General features: G+C 45.5%; 1 protein-coding gene across 5 annotated transcripts in view; it reads right to left on the minus strand.

The window, feature by feature from the left end:
- The window catches only part of IGF2R (insulin like growth factor 2 receptor), a 56102-nt gene extending 37346 nt beyond the window's left edge, over positions 1-18756 (minus strand). The window contains exons 1-8 of one of the 5 annotated variants that reach the window (XM_066994156.1): positions 18200-18344; positions 18053-18164; positions 11498-11631; positions 6690-6814; positions 4925-5023; positions 4385-4517; positions 3148-3268; positions 778-892 (exon numbers count right to left, since the gene is read on the minus strand). In XM_066994156.1, the coding sequence (XP_066850257.1) occupies positions 778-892; positions 3148-3268; positions 4385-4517; positions 4925-5023; positions 6690-6814; positions 11498-11631; positions 18053-18164; position 18200 (840 nt within the window). In that variant the 5' untranslated portion in view covers positions 18201-18344. Of the gene's footprint in view, positions 1-777; positions 893-3147; positions 3269-4384; positions 4518-4924; positions 5024-6689; positions 6815-11497; positions 11632-14828; positions 16425-16495; positions 16531-18052; positions 18345-18679 lie in introns of those variants that run through there. The other 4 variants (XM_048067886.2, XM_048067884.2, XM_066994157.1 and 1 more) reach the window with 4 other exon arrangements.
- Positions 18757-19506: the final 750 nt, after the last annotated feature.

Consider the following 19506-nt stretch of genomic DNA (forward strand, 5'->3'; position numbering starts at 1 on the left):
CATGAGAATGATGTATGGTACCTATCTAGGTAGGGACATATATCATAGGAGGGACAAAACATTAAATCAAACTTAGCCTGACAAGAGTTCCTTCTTTGCCAGCCCACAACCAAAAGCATTGCAATATGAAGCAGTAGAGCACTAGCAATATCCACACTGGTCCAATTTAAGGAGTGCAGGTTGCTGAAATTACCTGGCATCGTAAACAGTGATTACCATACTGCATTGAAGTTGACTCAAATAGCATCCTGCAAAAGTTGATCTGCTGCTTAACAGTACAAACTTTAAGGTTAAAGGAGATCATTAGCCTGCTTAGCAAGTGACAGACTTCTGCCAAACAGTGACACTTGCTTTTTTTCTCCCTAAGGAAGGCCAGAATAAGAAACAAGTAACAGACAAAACTATAAGCATGCCCAAGCCTGACTGGCAAAAAAAAAAAAATCTTCATCAGCCAAAAGAGAGCTCTGTGCCAAGGATCAACACAGTACTAGGAGTCCTGTTCAGACAAAAATGTTTAACCTAGAAAAGGATAACTAAATTCACCAAAATAATGGAAGAATATAACCCTGGGAAAATTTTATTGAAGTCCTTGTTTTATTTAAGTTTTAGAAGACAGGTTTTTTTATAGTATTATATTTTGAGTATGCCCAACTCTTGACAAGCAAAGAAACAGCAGAATTTTTCTGTTCCCTTCAGTTATCAATAAAAGTGAAAGATAATGCGAACAGAAGTTAGAAGACCAACCATTTAACACACACACTAGAACAGCAACGTTACCTGTTCTCCTCTCTTTGATGGGCAAACAAAAGTGATTGTCACTGCTGGATTATGGCCTAGACAGAAGTCTGGCTTTTCCTCATTACTGTATATTCTCTCATAACTCAGTACCAGCCTAGAAAGAGAAAACAAGGAACAAAAAATACACTTAAATACACGACAAACTGAACAGAAGCATAGTGTTTGAGGGACACCTCTCTTTTACAGCATACACTAAAGTAGTCCCACTCCTGGAATTTACTTTTTATGGACACCTTTACTCCTTTCATTTTACAGTTTACTAAATAACTATTAAGACAGCCATAGAATCATTAAGGTTGGAAAAGACCTCCAAGATCATCTGGTCCAACCATCCCCCTACCACCAATGTCACCCACTAAACCATGGTCCCAGGCACCACGTCCAACCCTTGCTTAAACACCCCCAGGAACGGTGACTCCACCACCTCCCTGGGCAACCCGTCCCAGTGCCTGACTGCTCTTTCTGAGAAGAAATGTCTCCTCATTTCCAACCCAAACCTCCCCTTGCACAACTTGAGGCCATTCCCTCTAGTCCTATCACTAGTTATCTGCAAGAAGAGGCCAGCCCCCAGCTCCCCACAGCTTCCTTTCAGGTAGCTGTAGAGAGCAATAAGGCCTGCCCTGAGCCTCCTCTTCTCCAGACCAAACAACCCCAGTTCCCTCAGCCACTCCCCATAGGACTTGTGCTTCCTGGTCCTGGCTACACTATTCCTGATACAAGCCAGGATGCCGTTGGCCTTCTTGGCCACCTGGACACACTGCTGGGTCATGTTCAGGTGAGCATCAATCAGCACCCCCAGACACTTTTCCTCTGCACAGCTTTCCAGCCACTCTGCCCCAAGCCTGTAGCGCTCCATGGGGTTGTTGCAGCCGAAGTGCAGGACCCAGCACTTAGCCATGTTGAACCTCACCCCATTACCCATCGATCCATCCTGTCTATGCTCCTCTGCATGGCCTTCCTACAATTTCTATACAATTCTTTCAGATTCCTACATTTTTCTATAGAATTTCTTTCCATCCTGATCCCAGAATTGAGATCGAGACAAACTCATTAGCAAATTGGCAGTAGAAGGACAATTAGAAAGGATCAGACAAGGTAGGAGTAGGATCACACAACATAACTATCTGACAAAGAAAAATGGCAAGGTGACAGGGTAAGTAAACAAGGAAACCCCAATACAACTTTCCGAGCAAGTGTTGCTGTTCTATGTGATCTAACATGCAGAAAACGACTTGAGGAGGAGTGACCACCTGGCTTCAGGTTAACTGCACCTCTAACTGGCCTCTGTAACAGGATGCAGACATACACTTCACATTACTCCTTTCCCAGGCCACCCTAGTCTGATTCAGTACATACAATGACTTTTCCCTCAAGAATGAAGAGCTCTTCAATCCTAACAGGGTGAGAAAAAGCTTTCTTGCCAAGCACTTCGAAATCCAATGTAGTTGTACTTTACTACGAGGAAAGAGTTATGCTTCTTCAGATGCAAGCTTCTGTCTTGGTACACAACACCTTAGCTATTTGTTTCATGGGAGAAAAACCCTCCAACAAGATTATAACGTTGCTAGCCTTTAAAAAAAACAACCCTGGCACCAAAAGGCCAGAGCCTTTGGTCTCCCTGTTATCCTGGTTTACTGTTTCAACTTGTATCTGAAATAAGAGTACGCTATTGACTGTACAGACAAGGTAAGCAGGCTTAGATCTGACCATTTTGGCATAAGCCCCCCAGGACATACAGAACTTTTATATTTTTTTTTCTTTCAAGCAACACTCCCAGCATAAAAAAAGCAGGAAACAGAAAAGAGAGAGCATCAAGGAAACAGTTTCTCCTAGCCCCCACTCTTCTGCCACCACCAGGAACAATAAACCTTGCACTGCTTATCTGTTTCTTATATTAAGAACCCACTCATACAAGACTAGAGAAGAGCAACATCTGGCCCTATTCTCAATTTAAAGTACTCCTGGGCAGTAGAGTGAGCCAAACAAAGTAAGTCAAAACACAGAGCCAACACATTTACCCTTTGAGCCCTGAGACATTAGACAGATGGAATTAAAAAAAACATTCTTTTGCCTAGAGGCAGAGAACACTAACCTTGGCTTCCGAGAAATTTGCAATTTTGTAAGGAAGAACCTCTGAGAAGGAAGAAAATTTGTTGTGTTATGGCAGTAAAATGGGATGTCTGCAAAGACTCTACCCTCCTACTATTTGAAAAAATCATCTCTGCCAATGCTTCAAAATTGTACTTGTGCTGATGGCAACACGAGTCTTCTAGAAGTTAATACGACTGCTTTACCCAGCCTAGATGAACGAGAAGCGTTCACAGAAGTACCACCAGAAAAATGAAGTACCTGTCTTGGTCATGACGCTTCAGCTGTTCCTTTGGACGGCCAACATCATATGCATGACCTTCATGTATCAAGCAAGCAGCACTGCCAGCAGGGCAGTTGTTGGCCTCTCCACCTGAGCTTCCTGTTAAAGAATATAGAAAACAAAAATCAATTTTTAAGCCCAGCTCTGCACGGAGTACTTTGTGATTTTATCTGTGGACTTGCTTGCTATCCATTGCTTCACCCTTTTCTAAAAATATCATTAAAACAGGTAACATTAAGAATGTGTAACTGGCAAGACAAAATCTGACGTACTTATGTACAAGGGGAAGCTCATGCTGTCGCATTTTTTTCCTTGCTGAAATTAGTTTCTGGTAGCTAGTACAGCAGTTGGATATATAAGGCTCAAGAATTTCCAGAAGTATTTTATCTACTTTTTCCCCCCACAACAGTGAAATAGTATCAAGGGATCGGTAACACCTACTGTCAGGAAAGGGTTTTTTCCTCCTTTGACTCTTATCTTATCCAAAGCTGTCAGCAAAAAGTTTCAGACTAATAGTTTGTTGTTTTGTTTTTTTAAAAGAAGATCAGACCTGCCACTAGAGGTAGAAGTTTTAGTTTAGTTGTCCACTAAACGTGGGCACACAAAATATAACTGCACAGCTTAAAAAGTCAGTGCAAATATACAACTAAGCTAGCATTTTCAATAAGATTCAAAGAAGTGATTTTGCTCTTTTAATTCCTTATTTATATAGCTCCCAACTGACATCACAGTGATAGCTATGCACCGTTACTTATCAAAGCACCTAAACACTTCTAATTCACCTTGGGATAGACTTGGAACAAAGCAACAGCCTGAATGGGAGCCCAAAGCAAGTAATAAATTCAGAGCACAAATAAATTTATTTAAAGTTTATTAAAATCTCTTTAAAATTTATTAAAACATGCTATGAACTATCTTGGCAGTATCTGGCAGTAAACATAAACAGCTGAAAGACTGGACTGAGTGGAAGAGCTTAAACTTCTCTAACAGTCCTTGCTCTTCCAGAAGGCAAATATCTCTAAACAGCTCAATAGTTAGAGGACAAAACTTGGCTTCACAAAAAACAGCCTTCAAATCATCAGAAATACTTTGAAACAATAGTGAAAATCCTAATCCACCCGTCTTCAGTCATGGGACAACCTCAACTGGGGCACTAGAAAAACCATACTGCTAGAAATTTATAATCTGACAGGTGATACAAGCTTGTGCCCACACCTAAGTCCCTGCAGATGTTTATAAACAATGAATCATCATCATCAGAATCATCCACCAAGTAGTGTCCTGAAACTTTGATGAGAGGATTTAAGTCATGTTTCTTCAAATCTTCATCAAATACATAGCAAGGCACCTAAAAGAAAAAGAAAATACATACAGTGCAGGCCAATGAAGTAGGGAGAAGTTATGAACAGGCATTTATAAAACCAATTCAATATGTGGAAAAGGCTTTTACTTCTGGAAGATCGGGTACTTTCAGACAGACTTAAACCTAGATACACTGGATAAAAGAAGGCACCAGAACTTAGCGTGTTGTGCTGCAGCTCTTATAAGAGTTCTACTATAAGCCATATGGATCCCAAAAGATTGAAGAACTACCAAAAATTCTCAGCTCCACCAGCTTCCAACAGCTGTTTTATATGCATGTGAAGAAGTCTGGCCTATGGAGGCTGTTGGGATTTGTCTGGGGTAGGAGGGTTGGAAGAGCAAGATTACCAGATCTGTAAAAAGAAATTTCTGTACGTATAGTACATAGATTACCTCTTTCACAGGTTTAAACAAGTCTTTCTTGCAAGCAACAAATGTCCTCCACTCAAAATAGTGCACACACTCTGTTGCTGTTACAAATTCAGGGGTACCCTATTTAAAGGAGAAAAGTCATTTTAAGAACGGACTTCAGTTTTATTTTGTATCTACAGACAGAAATAAGTTAATATAAGAGATTAAAAAATACAGAACATCAGACCAAAGCCATACAGTTTCTTAATAGCACTTAAATAGCATGACTGTTGTTTGTGCTTTTTTTTTTTTAGCAGATTTGTTGGTAAACTCAGGAAGATGCAGGGTGCCAAATCCTTCTCACTCTGCATATGCAAGCTCTCCAATTAACATGTGCAAATCCTAATATGCAAAAATTGTATTACATCTTTTAGAAGCACTCGTGCCAACTGACATTGGCAGGAATACCAGGCACATCTAGTTACTAAAAATGAAAACACCAATGTGTGTGTATAAAGAGATGAACAGCAAGACAACGCATAGTTTACCCATTCCCTATCCCACAAAGAAGGCTGATTAGTAAGTTCTTCAGCTATACAGAAAGGATACCTCTGAAGTCAGCTACTTATTTTTTATAGGCTCATGTCAAACATTTGCATCTATTTCAGGACAAGGCTTCTACCACAGTTCAGGGCTGGATACTCAAATGAATGCCTCTGCTTATAAAAGGAAAATGAGACTTTTTCCGCACTGTCTCTTCATCACCCCGGCTAGAAACACTTTAGCCTATTCAAACAGATACCCTCCCCTATTTAACCCTGCAAAAAGTGCTGGAAACAAGTTGTTCCAGACACTATTACAAAATCTTTTTGCTAGGTCACATGAAAATAGGTGTTACAACTACACTAACTAGAAGAGGTTTGACGGTGGTTATGATCTGGTAATACTTCCTCAACTCCAGCTGAATTTTTAATTTTGTTTACAGAACCGTCTGCTAAAACAGCACACAGGTAGCCTTTAAACCTCTCTGCTGCACTGGCACCTTGTTTGAGTTGGCTACGCTTCCAAAAGAGGGTGTGCAATGGTGTTACCTGTGCCAACAGCAGCCCTGGTAAGTATTTCTCTCTGATACACAAATACATAAACTGATGAGTCTGTACAGAATACCAAGCTGTGATATCAGTTAAGTGTTTGGAAGGTGCAACTCCAAAAGCACATGGATATGAACTACATACACACTTTTCAGGTATCTCCATTCATGCTTTCAGCAGATACCCATGAACAACTGCACCCCCAGAAGCCCAGGTAGATGCACAAGCACTCTAATCTCCCAACTATATGCAGCCAAAATCTAAAGCTTACTGACATCAGCTTTGCTGACTTGCACCAGAGATCAGTCTTGTCCTTCAGTACTGTTTTATTAAACAGCCATTCTAGGTTCACAGCTCAGACACAGCCAGTATTGCAACAATAGCTTTCAGTTACAGCACCCAGTTGACCAGTTCCTCCAAATTACACTATTAAAATACTACAGAAAAACATGAGGATACTACTCAAAACATTAAAGACCCAGAAGAGCCTGTGATCAGACCTAAGCAGCGGATCTGCAATTATTTTCTAACTTGACTGAATTTTGAATGCTCCTTTAGATCATGTCCTCAATTTAGTACTAAAATGTAACTGGCTCTTCCTTAGGCTACGAAACTTGTTAATTACTACATCCACTAATACAGCAAGTCTCCCTAAAAAGCAAGTTAAAAGTACATGCTTTATCCATTGAAGATAAGAATAAGTGATTTAGACTTACCAGTGTTTTCCCACACAAGAAGTTAATGTTGCTTTGAATTTGGTGCTGACTGTCTTGCTGCAAGCAGTTAGCTGTAGTGTTGAGTTCCAGAAGAGTTTTAGAAGCTTTTTGCAAGTTTAGATCACCTAATGTTTGGGAAAAGAAAAGGGGGGTTATAGTACTGTGCTTTCGTGGAAGCTCAACATAAAGGCTCTAAGTTCAAGCACCGAGCAGCACAAGACATGCCAGTCCACCTGAAAACTGTCTGAACAGAGTACAACTGAAGACTTCCCTTGCGGTTCTCATGACCTAAAGTCCAGCTGCAACTTAAGACTGTATTTGATCTCTCTAATCACGCCTACTTCCTCAAGATTCTGTAAGCAAACACCATTACAAGCTAGCTTCAAGTATCACAGCTCACTCCTTCCTCCCACCAGCTTCAATTTACCAGCTTCTCAGCCTGTCTTTTATACAGATTGTGTCAGAGAGCATACTTAATGGAAACTCCCATCAGTGCCGGGGTGCATCTGCAGTACTGGCATTATCTCCTGCTAAACCCAATACAGAACCACTACATCCATGCACGTCCTCCTACAGCTCTCATCCCCTTTAGCCCAGCCTGTGTGCTGCAGGGAGGCTGGGGTCAGCAATGCTTCACTGCACGTCCCTCTTTCTCCAACACCTGACAGGAAGGGAAAGGGTGAAGCACATTTCAAGTCCCAGGAATGTTTCTGTTCAAACCCATTTGGTTAGCATTAAGCAAAGTCCTCCACGCTGCCCATTTTTACTAGGTAGATTTTAGTGCTGCAATAAGTCTGGGCTGAACTGCAGAGAACACTATAAAATGCCAGTATTGACTGGCTTCCCTCCTTATTTTTTGTTGATGTCTGCACTAGAGATAAAGTCAAATCTGTAATCACTGCAGATAGCAGCTTTGCATCTAGGTCACATGTGAGCCCAGCCACATTTCCCTACCTGTTAACTCTTCACTCAGGGCAGACAGAACTACACCACACCCAACCTGGGGTAATATAGTTCTGAGAGCAAAAGCAGCAGAAGTAAATGAACTGGGCAGGAAGAGGGTACAAGAAGCTCAAAAACATAGCCAAGGCAATGTTCTGTAGCAACACCTTTCCAAGCACTGTTACCAGCTGCCAGGGCTTTTCCTAATAACATACATTGTTTGGCATCTTTCCATCAGGTTCCCCAGCACTGTTTTTCAGTCCTGTCCCACACATTAACTGCTTTGAACTGTAGCAGGAGAAAACTGCTATAGCCACCAAGCTTCCAGGTAAAGCTGAAATGGTGACGGTCAGAACGTGACCTCGACAGCCAGCCCTAAGCAGTGCAAGGGCTGCCCATTGGTGCTGTACCTGCTCACGTCACGCTAACTTTGTTACAGGAAGCCACATCGAGATGCTAACACCTAAGCAGCCATTCACAGCACCCCTCTATATATCCAGGGTAACAAGACAGACAGAATTCAATAACCGCCTGCCTTCTCAAGGGAAGGTAAGAATGGAGACTTGTCAGCCCAGAAGAAGGACAGCATAGACTGAACATGCACATTCACATGTGCATGGGGATTTGTGCCAGGCTGAGAGCCTGCCACAGTGATGCATGTTACCACCACTCAGTTCAGCGTCAGCTTTCAGGCACCTGGATGCTGTCTGAGATTCCTGCCTTTCATGTTTCTTGACACTTATCAAAACATGGTCTTCAGGTTACTCTGAGAGCAAGATTCCTACTCATCACAACATTGCTTAGAAGATGCTGTCAGTGTCTTCTCTTCTTCACTAGGAGATTTAGTAGGAAGGAAGCCAGTATAACTTTCTAGTCATGAGGTACATATAGTAACAATATGCACAAGTTATTAAAAACCCTGTATAAACGTGTACAGTTTCATGCCTCAGTTTAGCCAAGAACATACAGCAGCAGCCACTAAGGACCTAACTTATCCCTCTGTAAGCATTAGCTTTCTCTCAGTTCTGAGAACACATTAATTACACTGCTCTAAAGGCCTTGTTAGTTAACTCCAGTTTCCTCAGTTAAAGTGATGTTCAAGAAAAAACAAGCAAAGCCAGTACATCTTGTTTAACCCAGGACAACATGCATACTCTCTCCCCTCCCTCATGCATGCTTAAAGTACTTTAGGAACTTACTAAGATCTTAGCAAGAAACGCTTCAGCAGCACACTGTGAGGAGGGTTGGGCGTAGCCTTATAAGCCACCCCCTCACTGTCAGCTTCCCATAAATGTCCTTCCAGAGCACCAGTTCTGCAGCAACCTTCCCTACAACAAGCTCCCTCTTCAATCACATTTCTTCATGACTCTAGAGATGCATTCTCTCCTTAAAGTAACACTGCAAGCCAGCTACTACAGGTCAGAAGAATTAGCATCAGATAAACTTCATTTTACATGGTTGTACTAGACCAGTATTAACAGCACTATCCACAACACTTTTTACTCATTTACTCCATCTTTTAGGCTGCTTGGAAGAAGAAAGGCAATCAGGGAAGACATCTGATCAATCACCCAAAAGGAACGGGGCATGTAGGTGGTAGCTATCATTTCATGTCCAGCCCTTCTGCTGCAGCTGAAAAACTGCATGTTTCACCACTCAGGTTAACACAGTTACAGCAACATTTCTGCTTTCAATTGTAATAGCGGTCCAACTAAGTGGAACATCAGTCACTAGGTATCACAACACATTAAAAAGGTACCGTACCGTGTCATTTCCATCCTCTGACATTCAAGAACTATGCATTCTGCCTACACCCTGAAAGCTGCTAAAGTCAATCAATAAAGCTGAAAAGCATTTTCTAGGAGAGGCCTCTGGGATCACAACACAACACTGCATGTCCCACTGACACAGTTAGCACTGGCCACAAGGCCTCCCTCACATACAGTTTGACTACAGTCACAGATCATATAGGTCCTACCCCCACCGAAGTTGAGTTGGTTTTATTTGTTGCTCCCTATAGCTGTTACCTCTCGCATACCAAATATTTAAAAGCAAAACTATTGTTTGCAGTGAAAACTCCTCTCTGCAAGAAAGCAGAAATCTGATTAAGTCCATATTAGACTAAAGTTCACCACTTAGCAAAGTTTATTCGCTGGCTTTTTGCTCTTCCTTCCCCCAAATCAAAACCCTTCAGCTGCACTCAGCACAGGTGTTCAAGTAATCTCGTAACAGGCAGATTGCTTTAAGACAGGCACATGGCTTAGCTGTCTTGGCTGCTTAACCTACAACGGGAGTCTACATCCAGATAGACATGGATTCAAGGATTGTTCTTCTCTTGCTACAAGTGACTCGGATCGACAAACAAGCAGCTTAATAATACATCAGCATGACCCCAACTCAGTCTTATGGTGCTGAAGTCCCAGTACAACCAGGACAATGTTAAAACAGTTGCTCACATGCTACTTCATTTTGCATCCATATGCAGCTGAAGGCTCAACTGCCTAAGAGGTCAGATACACCTCAGCAGAAAACAAAACTTACACATTTTGGGAACAAAAATCAGCAGCAGAGACAGCGGTCTAGAAAGATGTCATGCTCCTCGGAGTGGAAGACGCTGCAAAACACAACTGCAATTTGAACTTTGATGCATCTAACCAGCCATTCCAGAAAACTCTTGCTTAGATACACTGCACTACATTAAAAAAAAGCACAGCCACAAATTGAGGAATACTTTTACTCATCACCCAGTGATTTTACATCAGGGTCACAACATCATGAAAAGCACTGACTGACCACAGCCTGAAGCCAAAGTATCTCTGTGGTTAAGGGAGGGGGTGGGTAAAAGGGAGGCTAACTAGATGCTGCTCATCTGCATACAGGTGAGAATTTTTCCTCACCATCTTCCAGCAATTCAAGCTCAAACACTTACTGAAGACTCAAAGCTTCCCATAAAAGCTGTCTGCCAATGGAAAGTAAGATTGACAAACACAGCCAAATTCAGACATCAGATCTGCAGCAACCAGGAGTCAACCTGAAAACATACTAGCCTTTGGAAAGCTGTTTCATCATTCTGTTTTAAGTAGCAGCCAACTATGAAAAAATTCTTTATTGGTATCTGTATGCTATTGTTTCAGTAGCTGAATTAAAAGAAGCAACCTCAGAAGTGAAAAGCATCCATGCAAATCAGTACAGAAGTACAGTTTAGACCATGAGCCGCTTCCAACCAAAGTAAACATGCAAAGGATGTGGCCAGGAATATACCAGTTTCATACTTCGATCAGCCCCCTCAAGTCCACCACTCCTTAGGATACCAAGGATGCCTCAGAACTACTGAAGCAGCCACCAGATTTGACACATGAAACTGAAAACAGGATTGTGCATAATTAACTTCCTTTGGGTAACAACTTAAAGATATCCCAGAAGCTAAGCAGTACAAGAGTGCATTACAGAGTGTCACCTAACCCTGGTGAAAGAGCTAATTTAACATCAGGCTAGGCTGCAGTATAGTTTAGAGCTCTACCCCAAGCTTTTCCTATGTCTGGTATCAAGCTTCAAACGAGGATACACACAGGATAGGATACATCCTGCCACAGGTAGACACACTTGTCTCTACGTGGGATAGTGCTGCATAGTTTCTCACTGTAGATCATTGTGAACTAGATGAGGAGATAGATTTCACTGTCCTGTCAAGTAATCATCTGAAATCACATTTTCTCAAATTTACATAGTAAATCTACAACAGAATGAAGTGCTAAACTGTTCTAAGAAAAATCTTTACTAATACGAAGAAGTTTGCAAAAACAGTTATAAGACCGTCCATTAACATGACTCTGGACTGCGTAGAAGGAAAGACACTTGTTACTTACCTACTGACATATAATTCTGCTTATTGATGTCGTATGCACACACTGCACTCGTCCTTCCACACTCTTCGACACCAAAACATAAGTTTATTTTATAAAGTACATGTCTGTCTGCATCAATTGCTTCCCATGTGTAACTGAAAAGAAAAAAAGCAGGTCTGTTAGTATCCACATTGGCTGTGCTGCCACCCTCTAGACAGCAGTCCCTGAAACAACCAAGTAGCAAAGTTAAGCACACCACTACATCAAGTTTCTTGTTTGTGTTCTGTATCAGTATCAGAAATAGTTGTTGCTGTGTCAGGGCCAAGAACCAAACAGATTTAGCTACTAGAGAAGCATCTATTTCCCCCATTCCTTACAGCACCCAACCAGCCACTCTCCCTCCCTCAAATCCCTGGGAAGAGTACTCTGAACAGGTACATCCACCACAGGTGGTGGGCCTTTCTCCTTGAGAGCCTGACCAATTTGTCAAATACCTTAGGCCAGCTGCACAGCACTGCCATTCAGCAATACCCAATGATAGCATAAAATTCACAAGTCTAAGTGGACTGGAGCAGCAGGCCACGTCCTGAACACCAGCAGCAAATCCACCTGGCTTCAAGGGAAAATCTGCGTCTGAGATTCTTACTGCATTCAGACAGAAAGATGCAAACAATGCTTCCTCGGACTAGCTGCACCTCTAGGCATTTTTATATACAATTCAGTATTCCAGGGACAGTTTCTGAAGGGTAACGTCAGAAACTGAAAAGGAAGCAGAGCTATCCATGAGGGACAAAAAGGGATCGTGACAGCTAGCTACAACAGCCATATCAGAAAACCAGCTGAGCAACATCTGATAAAGGAGCACGAAGCTCTAGGTAACACAATGGGGAATAAATCAGAGCAAGAAAACAAAAACAAATGTACTGTATTTCTGAGGCTGAATAAGGCCTAGTTTCCCTCATCACAAGCACTGAGATGACGGCGCGGATGTGGTGAGCTACATGACATGGCATTGCTCACTTTGGAGCCGTGCCCAGGTCAGCTGGTTTTGGTCAGGAGCTCTCCAGACGGGCTGGCCTACCAGCAGGGAGCACCGTCCAAGCTCCGTTAAAGAGGCCCAGCTCAGTAAACATGCACCATCAGCTTGGCTCTGATCTCTTCTAGTTCTGGCAGGAGTATGCATCCTGTGGATTAAATTGATTTCTGCAGTGTAAGAGATCCCCTAGCTTTCCCCCTCCATCTGAAACAGCAACTTCAGTGGGATTTGATGCACACTCGTGACATCAGAAAATCGAAGACAACACAGCAGCTTCCTAGGTATTCCTGATATTTACAATTCTCCTAAGGTTTAATGAATCTGACCCAAACAAGCATTTGCTTTCATCTACAGATTAGTACCAAGCCTATCAAGGAAGCTCAGCTCCCCTCTCTCAGCTATCGAGAGACGAGAAGTCAGCCAGAAGCTTCACCCCCACGGTTTGGCTGCCTCCACCTCGACTTGTAGGTGCTGCATCACTTGGCACTGCCATACCCCAGGCCCCCCAGGAGAACCCACTCTCCTACCACTTCAGAAGCCCAGTTCTTAGGAAAGGACAGGGCAACAGCAGCTCAGCTCCCATATTCCAGTTTTTGAACCCTCTAAGAGCCCCTCTGAAATCCAGTGAATCACGTCTCTAATCGAAGAGCCAGCAGTAAAATACCACACAATTTTCCATTTAATTGCTGAGTACAGCTCTTGGCTTCCTCGTACTACACCAGCCTTAATTTCAGTCTGCTAGTGGCTGGAACAAGCAGGGGACAAATACAAGAGCTCCCTCTGCAAAACAAAAAAAAAAAATCTTCATCTTATTACAAAAAGAGAAAGCTCAGAAAAACCCCAACATACCAGGTACTGAGTCATACCCGAAACACTAGTGAAACTATTTTTTTAATCAGATCAAGGATCAGATTCAAGGATTGTGTCTCAATCCTAAACAAATACTTGCCATTGTTCTTTCCTCCCAGGTACGCAGAGCTGACATTTTACAATCATAGTGATTAGCTCAGAAATGCAAGAAAGTGGCACAGAAGTGGACAATCTCTGTGCAGGAAGATGATGCCAATTAAGTTATAGTAGAGAAAAAGCAGGAAGGGAAGAAAGCCTGACAAGGCAATCACACAGAATAAGTTGGAAGAACCTGACTTCAAGTGCTCTGAAAACAGAAATTAAGACTAAAATCATTTTTTCCTCCAGCAGAAAATGTGTTTCAATCAAAACACAACTTTAAGAGGAAGCCCTGGAAAGTTAACATTCTGCTGAAGAACTCCCAGAGGCTCCAGTGCTCTTTCTGACTTGTTTCAGCAGATTACAAAAGAGGCAAAGAATTACATTTTTTGATCAAGCTGGAGTGTTCCTTAACACCCATAGAGAATTTGGAAACTAAAGCTTGTTTGTGAACTGAACAAGAATCTGAGTCCTTCATACAACAGAATTATCATTATATTAGAGATTAGTTTCTTGCTTTCCCAGTTCCCTGTTATGAAACAGAGGACATCAACACCTTTAAGTCCGCTCACACACATGCCAGAAGCAGAAAAGAAACAAGATGACAACGCTCACAAAACAGCAACAAAACAGCCACTGAAGTCAGCCTCTCTCTGGCCTGTCACAGACCCCTACACAAGGAAGTCCGAGGAATTTTTCTAAACAATCCAGGGCAAGTAAATGGGGGATTTCTTGTTTCATTGTGTTCCAAACCACACCTTTAATGGCACACACTAATTAAAGCCTACACCAGTTTCAGAGCACAGCTACTTTCAGGGAAGCTGAAGTGCCTTTTCTTTAAAAGAACAGAGGTGGAAGGAAAAGATTTATTCATTGCACTGACCAAACACACCAGAGCTTAACAGCAGGTTGGATGTAGTCTAAGCAGCTGTTCTCAACTAAGAGCTGCAAAATGCACATCCACAGCCAAAGAAAGAATTATTTATTTCACAAGAAAAGCTCCTGACATTAAATGAATGCCCAGGGACAGGACCTCACCGCAGCCCCATGGCATGTGCTCTGCTTTCCCATGCTTACAAACTGATCTCTGCCACCAGGGAAACAGCCTGTCTGCAATCGCTTGGCCATGCCGGCTGCAGCCGGGCCACGTGCACTGCCTTCCTCCAGCTGCTCAGCAGGCGCCTCCTGCCAGCAGTTATTCATCCTGCTTGGCCCCTTACCTGGTCCAGCCAAGGTCATCCAGCTAGCTAAGAGTTGCCATTGGAAGTGCTTAGGATATCCCAAATTCATTCTAAGGGAGCTGTTACAGCAGCAGCTCTAACAAGCAATAGACTTGGTTGTAAGGGTGGAGGGTACACAAGCACTAACCTCACTGCCTGCTCTGGGCTGCAGCTAGAGCCAAAGCAGCAAGCACAACCTGAGGAGGAAAATACCCAGTTATTTCCAAAGCACCGCCTCCAGACAGGCCGCAAACCTGGCTTGTGCTCTGCCACAAGAGGCAGAAAAGCCTCCAGTGCCACCACTCCACAAGGCATCCCCAGCTCCTGCAGACCCCAGGAGAGAGGAGCAAAGCCGCACACTCGTGCCCCACACCACCCAGGCAGTCCTTTCTGCTGCCGTTCAAGAGCTGGGATCGAAGGTGGTTGGTTCAGAAGTATCCGCCTTGACACAAGCTGTGAAATAGCTACTTCTGCTGAAATTACATGACAGCACCTGTTTCCAGATAGCCCACAGATGGTTTTATCTCACAGTTACAGGCCTGAAACAGATCCACCTCCACCTTATAGGGGAAGTTCCCCTCTTCTTTGCCTTCCCCTTCCCCATTGCTTATTTCTGGCCTCTGCTTGCGGCACAAGCTGGATCCAAGAACTGCTCTGCCTCTGAATTACCTCTGCACAAACAACAGGTGCATGCCCAAGTGCACAGAGAGGAGAGGAGCCAGCCCCAGGCCTGGCTCACTGCAGCGACTGGCTGGGCACAGGAGGCAGCAGCAGCAGGCAGGGAGGATCCCCTGCTGGAGGCAGCACCAATCCAGGCTACGGCTGACAGCAGTTGTGCAAGCAGTGTCCAAACACATACTTGGATTAGACTTGCCCGCAGGTCAGTCTTTCCAGCTACCGAGCTTTATGTCCTTGCTTCAGTGTCTTAAAGAAAATTAAAATACTTTCTAGAGAATTCTAAGCTCAATAAAGTGCTTGGCATTTTTTTGACAAAGCAAAGAAGCAAAAAAGTAGCATGAAAATGGATACGAGCATCAGCAAGTTTAGTTTGCCTTGCGAACGAGTAGCTCCAGAGTTGAAATGAACAGCTTGCAGAAAGAAGGCCGGCAGCTCGCACCGTACATGCATCCGCTAACTCAAACCGCAAGCCACTTTGGGGTTTGAATGGTAGCGAACCACCCCAAATGCAATGAAGCACAAGACAGCTACCACCACCATTTTCATAACCACCCTCAGTTTCCTGGTTCTCAAACCCACAAGATGACTGCTAGGAAGGAACACCCCCTGCCCCAACCACTACAAAGCAGGGCTACAAAGAGGCAGCATTGCTCTTGTGGGGAGCACGGCCAGCTCCCTTTGTTGAAGGGGCACGACAGCCAGACCGCCCAGCACACAGGTGAGTAACTTACAACAGTGGGATTGGAAAGCTGATCCCTAAGTCACTGCATCCGTACAGCCTTGTGCCCAGCACCTCCTCAGTATGAAAACATTGCAGAGGTGAGACTGAAACCAGAAAACTTCTGCAAGCAGGTTCAACCAGCACGATCACAAGCTCACAGGCCTGGGAACAGTTTCCAGGATGATGATTTGCAATCAGCTTAGATGCAGAACTTCCCACAGAAATCACTATTAGATGTGGCTAACGTTTTAGCATAAACATGCACAGCGCAAGTTTGTTTCTGTATCAAGGGAAGTTCTCCCTAGAGAAAAACCAGAGCTTGAATGGCACAACATACAAAGCTGCTGCTATGCTTCAGGAGCTGAGAGAACACTTACTGTGTATCCCTACTCACGCTTAGCTCTGCTCTAGCTTACCTGTCACCTTTTCCAATCATCACACACAGCACATGTCTTCAGGCAAGTTCTCTGACAGGCACGTCGTGCGTAACAGCCTTACGGTTACACCACATGCTCTTCAGCTTTCGATCCTTGCATGCACTTTGACATTTCACCTTCTGTGATACAGTCTAAACCACATCTACTACATCACATCACAGAATGTGTGAGAAAAGGAAAAGCAATATGAAGTTCACGCATGCAAGAGCTATAGGGAGCTTATGTGCTGAGAAGTCACATTTAAGCCATTACAGTGGCAACTTCCCAGGCATATGAAGCAACCATGGACATATGCAAATAAGTCCAGTAACGAGTTATTTATGACATCTCCCATTTAAGTGTGTCAAAGCACTTAATAGAGCTGAGCAAGTTCACCTTCAGGTCATCTCCCTGTGCTCAGGTCATGCCTCTTCTCTGAGGCTAAGAGAAACGCTAAACCCAAGGCTTCCAGCAGCACAAGAGCACGCTGTGGTTTCAGGACAAATGCTGAAAGGAGTAAGCATGCTGCTCTGTTCATTCTCACTAGTAACTTCACATATCCAACCAAGTCCTCTGTATTCTTTCCCAGGTGTTCGTATTGCTGCAATCCTAGAGGCTCCTCAGAACAGAAGATAAACACAGCTAATTGCAAGTCACATGGCAAGTCACACAGCCAGCTTTAGGAGCACACGAGAACAATAGAAAAAGCATGACGAAACCAGGCACTGCAAGACACGACATTTCACGAAGTTTCAGAAAAGTAAAGCTGGTCTTCTTTCCCCAGACTGTCCAAGCATACCTGTAGTAAGGCTACAGGAAGCAAGCAAAGAAAGACACTCAGAGTTTAAGCAGCCTCACACTTTAGCTCCTGCAGACATAAGTTCTGATATCTTTCTTCCCCACTGCAAGGGGGCCTTCCTCATCTGTGTACCGATCTGCTCTTATTTATTTTAAAGCAGAATGGCACCTGCCCTTATCCACAGCATTTTCATTCCTCATCCAGCTTTTAGCATTCACACACTGAAGCAGGGCTGTTGCAGCCTCACCAGCCCTGTAAGGGACACACAGAAGCAAGGGCACATGAAAACAGCTCCCGTAGAACAAATCCAAGCCTTGCCTAAGGCACTACAAAGACGGGCCGGCCCGGGATCTGTCCCCACACTGTACCCGTTGGGCGAGACTCCAGCTAAGAGCCCAGGTCACCCAGCCGCCTCTCCCCCCTCCTGCTGGCTTTTCCGCAGCCGTGCCTGAGCCGGCACAGCCCTCCTCGGGAAGCTGCAGCCCGGCAGGGGTAAACTACCAGGCAGCAGCCCTTCGCGCTCCTTTCCGCCCCGCCTCGGCACGGGCCGGTTCCGGGGGCAGGCCACCTCAACGAGACGAAACCCGCCGACGACGCCACCCGCCCTCCCGTCAGCGGGCGGCAGGCCCCTGCCCAACCGACCCCATCCCGCCGCAGGCCGAGCCCCGCCTCACGCCGCCTGGCGGGGCCGGGGCCGGGGCGCACACCACACACACACACACACACACACACACCGGCGGCGGCGCCCCGCCACCCACCTGCACAGCTCCCGGTAGGCGTCGCCGAGCGCCGGGGGGGTCGCACCGCCGCCTCCCCGCGCCCCCAGCAGGAGGAGGCCGAGGAGCAGCAGGGCGAGGCCGCGCAGCGCCATGGGCTCGGCTGGGCTGGGCTGGGCTGGGCTGGGCTGGGCTCGGCTCCGCTCCGCTCCGCTCCCTCCGGGCCCTGCCGACGCGGCGGCCCCGGCACGTCAAGGCGGCGCCTCACGTGACCGCCGCCCGCACGTGACGGCGGCGGGAGGGGCGTGCGCCACGTGACGCGCGCCCGCCCCGCCCCGGCCGCTGAGGGGCGGAGCTCCCGCCCCGCCGCCCCGCTCCCCCCCCCCCCACCCCGCCTCCCGCCGCGGTAACGGCTGAGGCGGCCGTTGGGGGCAGCGGCCGTTGGGGGTAACGGTCGTTACCGGCTGCCGCCCAGGCGCTGGGTGGGAAAGTTGGCCGGGCTGCTGACTGACGGGCTTCCCCGCGGTGTGGGGGGCTTGCACAAGGCGGCTCCTCGCTGCGGGGAAGTCCCCAGGGCCCCCGAGGTTGCTGAGGTGGGCCCGGGGCTTCCGCGGTGGGTGAGCTGGCAGCTTCTGGCCGCGTGTTTAAAGGCTCAAGAGGAGGGCTTACCTCCTAGTCCTTAGGAAACTGCGGTTGAGAAGGAAAGCGCCTCTGAGAGCGGGATGAGGCATAAATAGGGAGAATAAAAGAAAAATAAAAATTAGACTCTTCAAATACCTGTCTTATCAGTCTAAATAAATCCTGTCCGCTGATCATGAATGCTATCCAAAAGTCATTTGCACAAGGAAATGCTGAAGGCCTATCACTGGAATACTTAACTATTTTTCTTGTCCCATCCCCTGTCGTCCAAATGAACAAGACAGCATGAAGATCTACCTCTGTGCTAGATCTGATTCGAAGCTGCTCATTGTTTTTTATACTTATTGTTTCAATTCGATCCTTCACCCCTCCTTTCCCCCAGTTACACAGTCCCCTTCCCTCCTTCCCAGCAGCATCAGCAGTGCCACAGGGCAGCCAGCAGGTTCGAGATGCCGGTCTGGGTGAGGGACAGCATGCCCTTTGGGCTGCTCTGGGTTAGCTTTCAGCCCTGCCATGGCCTGAGTTGCCACACTGGACGGGCACAAACACCGACAGCAGCTCAGGACGGGGAAGCTGGCACTGCAGGGGAGGTACACCAGCTTCGGCTTTTTGGGCTGCACTGAAATGCCACCCGAGCCGAGACCGAGTCAGAAGTTACAGTTCAGCTCTAGCCCACGGCTCACCACTGCCACGCGTGGCCTCAGCTCCAGGTCCCCTCCTGTCTGCTGGCACAAGGTGGTTCAACGCTGTTCAGCTCAGAAATTCAGTCCAACAGAATAATAACCTGCGGGGAAAATAAATAAACACAAACAATAGTTTTCTGCTGGCTCAGCAATAGTAGCAGCTTAGTGAAAGGG

The sequence above is a fragment of the Anser cygnoides genome, chromosome 3, assembly GCF_040182565.1.
Source record: "Anser cygnoides isolate HZ-2024a breed goose chromosome 3, Taihu_goose_T2T_genome, whole genome shotgun sequence".
Lineage (NCBI taxonomy): Eukaryota > Metazoa > Chordata > Aves > Anseriformes > Anatidae > Anser > Anser cygnoides.